General features: G+C 30.6%; 1 protein-coding gene across 1 annotated transcript; it reads left to right on the forward strand.

Annotated features, from left to right (window-relative positions):
- Window positions 1-7,181: 7,181 nt before the first annotated feature.
- LOC139086419 (uncharacterized) lies at window positions 7,182-13,123 on the forward strand. The gene is made up of 14 exons (XM_070634871.1): window positions 7,182-7,544; window positions 7,603-7,662; window positions 7,746-7,989; window positions 8,054-8,304; window positions 8,364-8,523; window positions 8,819-9,296; window positions 9,416-9,623; window positions 10,852-11,208; window positions 11,267-11,326; window positions 11,402-11,645; window positions 11,710-11,960; window positions 12,023-12,182; window positions 12,272-12,749; window positions 12,826-13,123. Exons 1-14 carry the CDS (start codon window positions 7,197-7,199, stop codon window positions 13,052-13,054), a joined length of 3,528 nt encoding a protein of 1,175 aa, XP_070490972.1. The 5' UTR covers window positions 7,182-7,196; the 3' UTR covers window positions 13,055-13,123.
- The last annotated feature ends 160 nt before the right edge of the window (window positions 13,124-13,283 follow it).

The raw sequence follows: 13,283 nt of genomic DNA on the forward strand, positions 1-13,283 counted from the left end.
ACTTCTAATAGTATAAAAAAAAAAATAATACTGATATATATTTCATCTTCCTTAAACAAGAAAAATATCGTCGAATGTGAGGGAAATTGAAGAAGAATAAAGAAAACTTTTTAATTTTTATGTCATTAAGCTGCGGCAGCAGAAGTATCAAGAGCAGCTTTGTCGTCAAATGAAACTTTTCATTCTATTTAAACACAGTCATTGGCAATGAAAAGTTGATTTTTCCCATCAATGCCACAAGTGTGATTGATGTTGATTTTCATCAATTTAACTTTTTTTTTGTACAAAAGAGACCAGAAAGAGACTCTACTGGGAGGAAAAAGAAGGAGAAAAATTAATTTGATTTTCAACTGCTCTACATTCATTAAACAATAATGGAAATAATACTCAAAGTAAATAAAAAATGACCAGAAGCGTACGACAACAGTTAATAGGATTCATTTTTTGTTTAATATTGAAAATTTCTCTCAACATATTTTTTAATTTTTTTTATTATGTTGCGAAATTTAATTGGATTTTTCTCCCATTCTCGTGGTTTTCCATTTTAATTAAAATTTATTACCAACTGGAATCACTGATAAATGATGTAACCAATCAAGTGGTATTTGTTGTGTTGATAAGCGCCAATTGCCGTGTAATTTATTTATGATGAAGGCACGTGCATTGAATTTGCATAATTAGTTTAAAAATTCATCATGATTTATTAATTTTTTTGAGGTTAATGAAACATATTTTCACAAGGCATGGCAAATAGTAAGCATATCATATCCAAGCCAATAAAGTAAAGTGCGACCTAAGGCGTATGACTTGTAGATTGAATACTCAACCATTGCGCCACCGAGACACTTCACAATGTAAATAAATCCAAACACAGTGTTTAACTTTAAAGGCACATTCTGACAAGAGCTCTTGACATAAAGACTCGTCTTCAGTGGAACACAGCAGAGAAAAAGTCATTCTTTTGTGAAAAAAAAGAGAGTAAAATAAAATACAATATAAGCCATTTCAAGATACATTCTATGCAATATATTACAAAATAATGAAAAAGCTCCGCAAACTTTTATTCAATCTGCAATTTTCCTCTTGTACGTGACAACGACGATAATGATGAGACATTACTTATTGTGAATAACATAAAAACTACACATTGAATTGGTCCTTCTCGCTTTTTTCTCTCTTTTCTTTGTGACATTTTTTTTTTATTCTTTGGCTGATTCACTTAGGGGAGCATGAATGAATGTTGAACGAATAGATGAGTGTATTTAAGTTCTCTTTTCCCCCTTTTGTGGGACGTGAAATCTACTTTTTGAATACATAATTTACTCTCAAGAATACAGAAAGGAAAGAAATCTTTGGCAATGCTTACAAAACTTCAACTCCTAGGTGGCAAAATAAGAGGATTCAAAACTCGGTTTACCGATGTTATGCATATGCATCAACATTTAAATACATACTTTATAGAATCAGGAAAAATTATCAAAATTCATTTTAATATTAAGTTCCATTTCGGATTTTTTGAATTTTTTCCATTTCACGATTACCGGAATTTAAAATAAACACATCAACATTTAGATTCCCCTAACTTAGAGGTAGGAAAAGTATGAAAATGGAAACGGTATTCAACAAAAAAAATCCACTCTAGTTTTTTAAGTATTCATATCATGTACGACTTTAAAAACCAACCACTTTTGGCTATAAAGTTTTTTCCTTCTTATTCCATCTTGTTTATTTCAGTCGTGCTCATCCTACACACACATATAGCTAGCTATTATTCTATAATGGATGTTCACGAAAAGCTTTTTATCATCAAGATTCTATATTTCATTTTTGAGATACTTTTGTGAATGTTTGACTTTTAAAAAAGAGGAAAGTTAATAAGTTTAAGATTTATTTCCGCACACATTTTGAATTTTAAAAGTGGAAATATTGCTAATGAATTTTTGGCTTCTTTTTGCTTACCTTAGTAAAGAAAAATATTTTTCAAAGCATAACTGAAGCGAAGTCAATTTATAAAAGTTACTCGAATTTTTTTTAGTTAAGTGAAGAAGGTCGTATGCATAATACATTTTTGTGAATACATAAAACAGATTAGTTAAGAATGTAAACATAAATGATTTTCCGTTTCCTTAGCATAGTAGACTGGAATTTGTGGGCGGAATTAATTTTGACGTACTAACTACCCACTTATGTCATAAAACTTTCATACGAATACAACGTTTAATCATGATTTTGCGTCATTTTATAGATTTATTTCTAAGTCGAAATGACTTTATGGTGGGATGACTTAGAACTTTGGTACCTAATTGCTGGAATTCTGATTCCAGTATAATCTATAGAACTACTGAATGCAAAAGGTCTGAGACCCCTCAGCGGAGCTCTAGATCATTCAAATCTGAAAAGCTTAAGGTTTTAGATTTATTTATAATTTATTTTAATAAGAATGAAGACTGGCATAAAATAAAAGAATCAACCACAGGCACAGATGATAATCATAAATCAATCAATTTTAATTTTGAATGCTGTATAAAAGGAGGTAACTGTCAGTAAAAAAGAAAAATTCAATCTCATTTCATCGTTTTATAAAGCGGTGCGTGATAAGACATAGCAGAAAAGTTTTTAAAACAATAAAAAAAGAAAATCTTTTATAAATAAAGACAGCATAAATTCGGTGCTGCTGTGTTCTGTAGCAAGAAAAACGATAAGTCGTGCATCAACTGTTTTGAGTGACAAAAGTTGAGATATAAGCTTGAATATTAAATGAGCATTATAAAATATGGTAATTGATCCATCGATCGACATTATCGTCGCTACGGATATCCAAAACAATTCTTAGGATGTTGAAATTTGAACACACAAAAAACAAGAAATTAATTTATTCATTTTTAACCATATTCGATTTTTATTCATCCTTCTTGCTTGTCATTTTTATTAAAAATTTATTTATTCCACTTATCTCTGTTATTTTATATTTTAAATTGAATATTTTGTATTAGAGAGATTATGTATAATTCAATTCCATTTTGCGACAACAGTATTTTTTTATTCTTGTTGAATTTATTTATTCCGATTATTCAGCAACAATTGAAATAATACCAATTTATTGTTTTATTGGTTTGTGCACAGTTATGATAAATGTGGCTGAGTGGTCGAATTAAAAAAAAAATAAAATGCACAGATTTGCTTGTAAAAAATATTTGTATTCAGGTAGGGGTCGTTCAGTTATTACGCCATGCTGTTAAGGGGGAGGGGAGACTAGGTTGGGGTTTGAGATTTTGTTGCGTCCACACAATGAAAAGAGATTTTGCTACGGATATGAGGGGGAGGGGATCTCCAAAAATTCGATTTGTCACGTAATTAGTGAACAACCCCATTGCAAACATATTGCCATCTGTGGATTTATTGATATTTGATTTTATAGCTTGATTCTGCTATGCACGAATATAACACCTGAATTGATTCTGAATTCAGCAAAACTTTCTTGCATAATGGATTAAAAAGTAAAAATAATTTTCCACATAATTTTATCCACACTCGTTAGTTTCTATGCTTTTTAGAAAATGAAATTCTTCTTTCACTTGAACAAATTTATCCTCATATCACATTTCGTCAGCAGAATGAAAGTTATTCTTAGAAGCACAAGCTCTTTCCCTCATCTATCTTCTATCTTTCGTTTTTAATATTGAAGAACAGAGAAAAAGTTTCATTGTGAATGAAATGAAAAGAAAAGAACTTCATTTCCGTCATCTTCTATTTCATATATCTCTGAGTCAGCACCAGCTAAAAGAAAAATAGATGTAGCAAGTGATGAGAAATGAAGAGAATATTTTTAAACGCTTACAAAGGAGCAAAAATCGCAAAAGTACGAAAGAAACTTTTAACTTCATATTTTTCTTTTATTTATTTTGTCGGCATGAAAAGGTATGCGAACGAAAATGGAAATCCTCGACGTGAAAAAATGCGAAACAATAAATAATTTGAAGAAGAAAATTTTTCCATAAATCTTTTTGTGTCTAGCAAATCGACTATGCAGATAAATGTTCATATATACGCACACAATTTCACTAAAAATGCTGAAAAAGCACAGATTATTAAGCACAAGAAAAATTGAATTCCTTCACATGCTGCAATATTCATTTATTTTTGGTTCGTTATTAAATTTCCACTGAAATTTTTAAGATTTTAGGATTTCCTGATTCTATAAAGTTTTTTTATTCTTTATCCATTTATGATTCTGAGAAGACTCTGACTGACTTAATTGTTTAGAGCTGGTTGTAATAACGTTCAATCGAGATTTGAATAATATTTGTTGTACATAGTTGAAAAACCTTTTTCATACAAAAGTTCAGTTCATTTTTGAACTCCGAAGAATAAACATCATTAATGACCAATATTGGTATTGATTAAATCCGTTCGGAAGTAGTTTTAATTAAACTACATGTACAAAGTTTACAAAACTGCTATTTAATGTTCAATGTTTATTTTAAAACCCCGGCTTTTTTGGTAATCACAATCAGAAACGCAAATCCTATATCATGTCAACAAGTGGCTGCAAATAAAATAAATACAGCATACATAAAACAACGAATAAATATGTAGGTAAATATAAAAAGAAATATTTCCAAGATTTTTTTGGATGAATTTCGTGTATGCACAGATAATAAACTTAGCCTTGATATGCCTTTACATATTTTCTTTATGAATTTAATATAAATTTTATGAAACAGATCTGTCCATTTGTATTTCTGTCATTCCGATTTGTAAAACACTGTTCTTTTCTCATAATCAGAAATAGAGAATTGAATTTCTAGATTTACTAAGTCCAAAATTGTTTTTGGGGTACGTTTTAGAAATTGGGTTGGACACCCCTAGAGCTCAGTGACTAAACCAATGTAAAGAATGAAAAAACATGAAATTTGTCTCGTACCATTTTATGTACAAAAAGAATAAAGAATTTCATTATGTTGTTTTACAAACGCCCCCACCATTGTTTAATCTCAAAGAATTTGTCTCAGCAAATTGCTTCGTAATATCAGTTTTCTTCCTTTTATTACGTCTTACTTCTTATCGTCTATGTCTTCTGTTTTACAACTGAATAGTAAAGTTTTGAAGTTACGTACTACACACCAAGTCTAGCTAAAAAAAGTTCAAAATGATAAAATCTACAATTAAGATTAACTAGTTCCGTCCTTTATTCGATTTCTCCTTCTTGTAACCATATATAATCTAATTCTGACTATACGACATTGATGCGGTATCTGACAAACATTTATGTGATTATTGTTCGTGATTCGAATCGATCTGTAAATGAACATTTCTAGCTGTGGCTGCTCTTTTCATGCTCTAGTTTTCATCTACACGACACATCCCATCTTTGGATAGTTCGTAAGCTTTTATCTATGATATTACACTGCATTTCATGGCCTCCTACTGACTTCGTTCATCCATGTTTTCTATTTTTAACATAAAAAAGAATTTTATGGGGCTTTTTTCGTTCTGATGTGGAACTAAAATTCTAGAGCAAATAATAGAAGCTATGTATGTACACGAAAAAAGCATTTATCTTATGTGCTTCTTTTTAGATGGAAAAATCAAATAAATATGCCTTCATTCACATATGTACGAGTTTTTATTATTATTATATCGTATATGAAACACTTTTCTTGCTTTTTTCCTCCTTATTATCAATGCTCTGTCTGGATAAGTACTGACAAAAGTGATCATTGAAGCAGATGTATTAAATGTAAAAAATCTTTAAGGATGTAGAAAATAAGCTTTTATCTGTGCAGGTTTAAACATGTAATTTTTTAGTTTTTTCACAAGGACATTGCCGGATATACTAATTTGAAAACCTCTAACTGTGAAAAGAGCTTGATACACAGTAATAAAGTTTTATTAGCGGAAAACGTTTTTCGGTAATTCTAATGCACATAACAAAAATTTATTGAATATATGAACTCACATTTAATTTAATTTTTCTCGTTTCCTTCCGAGGATGATACTCAACGATTAAAATAATTCTACCATAATGCAATAACGGCTGCTAAAAAATTCTCGTGTTTGAAAATTGAATTTAATATTATACTGTGTAACAAATTTTTTAGGGAGAATGTGAAAATTGTATAACAAATTGCATTTGTGAGTAAGACTTATGCTTTATATTAAAAATCCATTAGGAGATGAAAATATGCTGCTGTTATGCTTGTTCAACAATATGAAAAGTTGTGAATATAAAAGAAAATTGTTAAATAATAAAATAAAAGCGTTCATTTTTGCATTAAGCATTCCATCAAAGATAAAATGTTAAATATTATCACTCTTGTCATATAATATATCCATCCTAACAGAAATGAGAAGATATAATGTTAATATTTAATGTAATTTTCTCTACATGCCATGTTCATCTCATCTCTTTCGCAAATATGTAAAGGTTTTGCGATTAGCAAGCTTTATTCCAGCGACAGCTTTAGTAAGAAAAAGTAGAAATCACTGCTTAAACCTTTAATTCCAATAATTCTCATGATTATCATCTGCATCAGTGGTGAGCGACCTTTTATTTTTCGTGGAACACCTTGATGGTTTGCCTCGACCAAAATTTATCATGTTTATGTTTATAAGTGGTCACAACAGGCTGTCATCTAAGGCCAGTACTGTGAGCATTTAAGCATTATAAAATTTTGATATTTCCGTGAGAATCAAATTTTATCGGTCTTGAAAATTTTGAATTTTCTTTTTATCATATCTCAATATATTTGATAGTTTGAAATAAGGTATTTATAAGACCTTCAATCAAAACATTAGGGCTTATTGTGTAATTTTAAACCCACAAGCATAAAGTGTAACGCTACAGTATTCATCATTATTTTGGTTTACTTTTCATCGGTCAAAAGTTTTTGTAATAAATAGTACCTTTAATGCAACATAAAGTTGCTTATTATGCTGGTATTATTATTTCATTCACTCCTCCCATTTATGCTGTAACAAAACATTGATATTTTACATTTAAATTAATTTTATTATGTGTCATCTCGTACTAAAATTCAGATATTAAGTTATCAGTATAAAAGCTGAGACCAAAAAACATTATAGTTTAGTTATATTTTATCATTCAATAAAGACATTGGCCATAGAGTCATAAAGTGACAGGCCGTCATAGTACTTTTGTTCATACTCAGTTTTAGACTTTGTAGAGTGAAGAAATGAAGTTGTTAGTTTTGGTTCTTTCGGTTCTAATTCTTTATAATTTTTGTGATGGAAGGACGTCTGAAAATTTAAAAGTTCGTATCGATGATGGAGAAATTATTGGAAGATATATGACATCTATTTCCGGAAGAACAATTCGTGCTTTTCTTGGTCTTCCTTATGCAGCTCCACCAATTAATGAATTGAGATTTAAAGCACCAAAGAAACCCAATTCATGGTTGCAAGATACATTATTAGCACATAATGAGCCACCCATATGCACCCAAATAAATATTTACAATCGTGATATAAAACAAATAACAGGACAGGAAGATTGCTTATACCTGAATGTGTATACACCTAATGTATGTATTGGTATTCCTACTCGTATATTATCAATAATTATTAAAAATACATTTGCAGATAAACATTACTGACAAAAATTTCAAGAAACTTAATGTTATGGTGTGGATTCATGGAGGTGTATGTAAAAAAAAACCTCATTTATTATGACAAGATTAGCGTAAAAAACTAAATATACAAACTTCTAATAAATCTTTTGTTAGGGGTGGAATGAAGGTCATGCGGGTCATACTCTTTACGGACCAGAATATCTGTTAGAACATGACATTGTTCTAGTCACTGGAAATTATCGTTTGGGTCCTTTGGGATTTCTTTCAACAGAAGATGAACATTGCTCAGGAAATTTTGGTTTCAAAGATCAATTATTTATGCTGGAATGGGTACAAATGAATATTGATAAATTTGGTGGAGATGCACACTCTGTAACAATTTTTGGTGAAAGTGCAGGTATTCTACCAAAATGTTTATGCTTGCAAAAAGATGTCTTTAAATTCAAAACATCCAATTTTAGGTGGTGCATCTGTTAACTATCACATGTTCTCTCCAATGTCTCGAGGGCTGTTCCATCGTGCTATTTCACAATCTGGAAATGTAATGGAAATATGGGCTGAACCACAGAGAAAGGGATTAGCCAAAATGAAAGCAATTAAGCTTGCAAAAAAAATGAACTGTCCCATTTCTGACAGTTCAATGAAAGAAATGGTTGAATGCTTAAGAAATGTACCAGCTGAACAAATTATAGCTACGGCTCCAGACTTTATGGTAAAACTATTATAAGGGTCAACATCTCAGGTGAAAAATTCATTTCAATCTTTTTTAAGGAATGGGATTATGATCCAGCCATTCCATTTGGACCAGTTGTTGAATCTTCTGAATTAGAAAAAGAACCATTCATTAAGGACGTGAATTACAAAAGGTTTTCATTAGATATACCTTGGATGGTAGGAGTAAATAGTGAAGAAGGAATTTTTAAAACAGCAGGTAATTGCTAAGTTTATTATTGCTTTAGAAAGTACATTAAAGAATGCTTTTGATTGTCATAAAGGGTTTCAAATATTTTAACTCAAAAACATATAGCAGGCAGCAAAAAAATTCTAAAAAGGTTCCTTTTACATTTTTCTTTGATGTCTAAAATATGTTTGATAAAAACATCAATAATATGTTTACATATTTATGTTCATACTCTTAATCCTACATATAGCTTTTTTTAGATCGTATTTTTTTATGCTTGAAAAAGGTCAAATATTTATAATAAATATGCTCATTTCTTTTTTAGGAATTTTGAACAGCTTAGCAGAAACAAACGATTTAACACTAAATTGGGAAACTATCATTCCAATGACATTTAAATATGATCATCTATCAGCACTGGAAATAACGGAAATTAATGCTGCAATTTATAAATTCTATCATAATGAAGGATTTCTAGGAGCTAATAAGGAAAATTTAACAAGGATGTGGACTGATGGATGGTTTCTTAATGGATTCATTGACAATTTACATCAGAGATTGGAGGGCAATAATCGTGACAATACTTATGTTTATTTATTTTCTCATAAAGGTTCAATAAGTAGCTCAGAAATATTGGGTGGCAATGGAGAGAAATTTTTCGGAACCTGTCATATGGATGATTTGCTTTATCTATTCCCATTACGACAAAATATTCCAAATTTTTACAACTCAATTCCAACAAATGAAGATATAAAATTGAGAAAACTCATGACCAAACTTTGGGTTAACTTTGCTATAACTGGGTATGTATAGTTTGAAACTTTTTGAGGCATATGAAATATGCAATAGATTTCATTTTGATTTACTGACCGTTGATTGTGCCATTTTAAGCTTTAATAATTCTAAACTTTATGCTTCACAGAAATCCAACACCTGAATGGAGCAAAGAATCTAAATTGCCATATTGGACTCCTGCATCAAAATTCCCACTCGATTACATGCAAATCGGAAATGAAAATGGAAACTCTGACAAACTTCTTGAAATGAAAAAGGACCTTAAATCAGTGCATGCAGAATTTTGGATTAAACTACGAGAAAAATTTGGACTAAAAGCCTGGAAAAACGAAAAATGATTAGAGATGAATTGTAAATAAACATGTGTTGAGCAATGTTCAATAAATTGGTACGAACTTTTTATACAATTTCTAATTTCTATGTATCCACCCTAACAAAAATGAGAAAATATAATGTTAATATTTAATGTAGCTTTATATCAGCGACAGTTTTAGTAAGAACAAGTAGAAATCACTGCTTAAATCATTAATTCCAATAATTCTCATGATCATCATCTACATCAGTGGTGAGCGACCTTTTATTTTTCGCAGAACACCTTGATGGTTTGCCTCGAATGAAACCGCTCACAGCATGTAGTTTATTGCACACTGCTGGAGGTTGTCCACCACTGATATTTTCAGAATATTTAAAAGTTACATTTTTTGAGAATCATTAAATTGCTCACTTTGTTTCCGTAGATTATTGTACATGCATGAACATACATTTTATGTAAGCTGATTAAGTCAAACATCTGTTGGATAGTTGAATCAATTTTCTTCATTTTCCAAACGATTGAGCTCCTTTCATTCAATTTCACATCCAATCTTTTTTTTCATGCTTAAAATGACTTTCTTTGTTGCCATGTCCTTCTTTCCTGTTTACAGTTCTATTTTATCTTTTGCTTTCTTTATTTATTTATGCTGCATTTGGTTTTTTATGGGGTTCATACTAGAAAATCTAAAAATAAAATTACTGAACAAGCATAAGATTGGAATAGTTTAAAGTTTATTTTAGTACATGTCATTTATGACATCACAATCACTTCTATTTGTACAATGCTAATACAATCTAATCTCCCAACAAATTGATAACAGACAAGGTGTGTAATTTGGTGAGTTTACAAAATATAAGAATATAAATACTCAACTATCCCGATCGTCAGAGATTATTTATGGCAGTCATAATGGACGCCTTATGTCACCAACTGGCTGCCATAAAAAACTTGTGTCGATCGGGTTTAAATTAGAAATAAAGGTAAGAAGAAATTACGTCTTATTATAAGACCACATCTAAGCGTGACTTTAACATTTTGATTCTCTCAAAATTCATCATTATTTTTGTTTTCTTTTTATAGGTCAAAAGTTACTCTAATAAATAATATAGGTAACATTATTAAAGCATGCGGCTTTATATCATTATATTTTGTTGTATTTATTTTCTAAAAAATGAGATAAGATTGTGTGCATTCATATATTTAGATGTATATACGATTATTCATACTCAGTAATGTTTTAGACTTTGTAGAGTAAAGAAATGAAGTTTTTATTTTTAGTTCTTTCGGTTCTAATTCTTTATAATCTTTGCGATGCAAGGACATCTGATAATTTAAAAGTTCGTATCGATGATGGAAAAATCATTGGAAGATATATGACATCTATTTCTGGAAGAGCAATTCGTGCTTTCCTTGGTCTTCCTTATGCAGCTCCACCAATTAATGAATTGAGATTTAAAGCACCAAAGAAACCAAACCCCTGGCTCCATGATTCATTATTAGCACATAATGAACCACCCATGTGCACCCAAATAAATATTTTTAATCGTGGTAAAAAGCAAGTAACCGGACAGGAAGATTGCTTATACCTGAATGTGTATACACCTAACGTATGTATTGGTTTTCCTATTCATATATTATCAGCTGGTAATATCAATACATTTGCAGATAAATATTACTGACAAGAATTTCAAGAAACTTAATGTCATGGTGTGGTTTCATGGAGGTGTATGTATAAACAGTTTTATTATGTATTTAAAACACTTAAAAGCTAATTGATATTCTTAATAATATTTACATTAGGGTTGGATTGAAGGTCATGCGGGTCATACTCTTTACGGACCAGAATATCTGTTAGAACATGACATTGTTCTAGTCACTGGAAATTACCGTTTGGGTCCTTTGGGATTTCTTTCAACAGAAGATGAACATTGCTCAGGAAATTTTGGTTTCAAAGATCAATTATTTATGCTGGAATGGGTACAAATGAATATTGATAAATTTGGTGGAGATGCACACTCTGTAACAATTTTTGGTGAAAGTGCAGGTATTCTACTAAAATGTTTATGCTTACAAAAAGATGTCTTTAAATTCAAAACATCCAATTTTAGGTGGTGCATCTGTTAATTATCACATGTTCTCTCCAATGTCTCGAGGGCTGTTTCATCGTGCTATTTCACAATCTGGAAATGTAATGGAAGTTTGGGCTGAACCACAGAGAAAGGGAATAGCCAAAATGAGAGCAATTAGGCTTGCAGACAAGATGAATTGTCCCATTTCTGGCAGTTCAATGAAAGAAATGGTTGAATGCTTGAGAAATGTACCAGCTGAACAAATTACAGCTACGGTTCCAGACTTTATGGTAAAGCTATTATAAGGGTCAACATCTCAGGTGAAAAATTTATTTCAATTTATATTTTTAAGGAATGGGATTATGATCCAGTCATTCCATTTGGACCAGTTGTTGAATCTTCTGAACTTGAAGAAGAACCATTTATTATGGACGTGAATTACAAAAAGTTTTCATTGGATATACCTTGGATGGTAGGAGTAAATAGTGAAGAAGGAATTTTTAAAACAGCTGGTAAAAACTAAGTTTATAATTGTCTTAGAAAGTACATTAATGAATGATTCTGATTGTCATTCATTGTCTCTTGCATATTTCATTTTTAGGAATTTTAAACAGCTTAGGAAAAACAAACGATTTAACACTAAATTGGGAAACTATAATTCCAATAACATTCCAATATGATCATCTGTCGGAACTAGAAATAACGGAAATGAATGTTGCAATTTATAAATTCTACCACAATGAAGGTTTTCTGGGAGATAATAAGGAAAATTTAACAAGGATGTGGACTGATGGCTGGTTCATTAATGGATTTATTGACAGTTTACAACAGAGATTGGATGGCAATAATCGTGACAATACTTATGTTTATTTATTTTCTCATAAAGGTTCAATAAGTAGCTCAGAACTGTTTGGTGGCAATCGAGAGAAATTTTTCGGAACCTGTCATATGGATGAGTTGCTTTATCTATTCCCAATGCGACACAATATTCCATATTTTTACAACGCAATTCCAACAAATGAAGATATAAAATTGAGAAAACTCATGACAAAGCTTTGGGTCAACTTTGCTATAACTGGGTATGTAAAGTTTGATTGACTGACCGTTGACTGTGCCATTTTAAGTTTTAATAATTCTAAACTTTATGCTTCACAGAAATCCAACACCTGAATGGAGTAAAGAATCTAAATTGCCATATTGGACACCTGCATCCAAATTCCCACTCGATTACATGCGAATTGGAAATGAAAATGGAAACTCTGACAAACTTCTTGAAATGAAAAAGGACCTTTACTCCGTATATGCAGATTTGTGGATTAAACTACGAGAAAAATTTGGACTGAAAGCTTGGAAAAACGAAAAAAAGAGCAGAGATGAATTGTAAATAAACATGTGTTGAGCAAGTTTCAATAAATTGATACGACCTTTTTATACCTTATCTAATTTCTAAAAATACGATCTTTTAAAATTGGTGTTAAATCCCTTTATTATTAATACATTATCAACGTAAATTTTAATTACAATACCCCCAATAAAATACTAAGCTGGTATTAACTTAATCTTAGTATTCCATTAGGAGCCACTTTTGATAATGCCTTATCTTATATTAGAAC

Source organism: Chironomus tepperi, unplaced genomic scaffold (assembly GCF_022539635.2).
Source record: "Chironomus tepperi strain 1889 unplaced genomic scaffold, CSIRO-AGI_Ctep_v1 contig_85, whole genome shotgun sequence".
Lineage (NCBI taxonomy): Eukaryota > Metazoa > Arthropoda > Insecta > Diptera > Chironomidae > Chironomus > Chironomus tepperi.

Bases quoted from the DNA above. Each gene is read 5' to 3' on its own strand.
- LOC139086419 (XM_070634871.1), top strand. From the start codon at position 7,197: ATGAAGTTGTTAGTTTTGGTTCTTTCGGTTCTAATTCTTTATAATTTT. The intron at 8,305-8,363 runs GTAAAACTATTA...ATCTTTTTTAAG, and splicing joins CTACGGCTCCAGACTTTATG to GAATGGGATTATGATCCAGC. The intron at 12,183-12,271 runs GTAAAAACTAAG...TTTCATTTTTAG, and splicing joins AGGAATTTTTAAAACAGCTG to GAATTTTAAACAGCTTAGGA.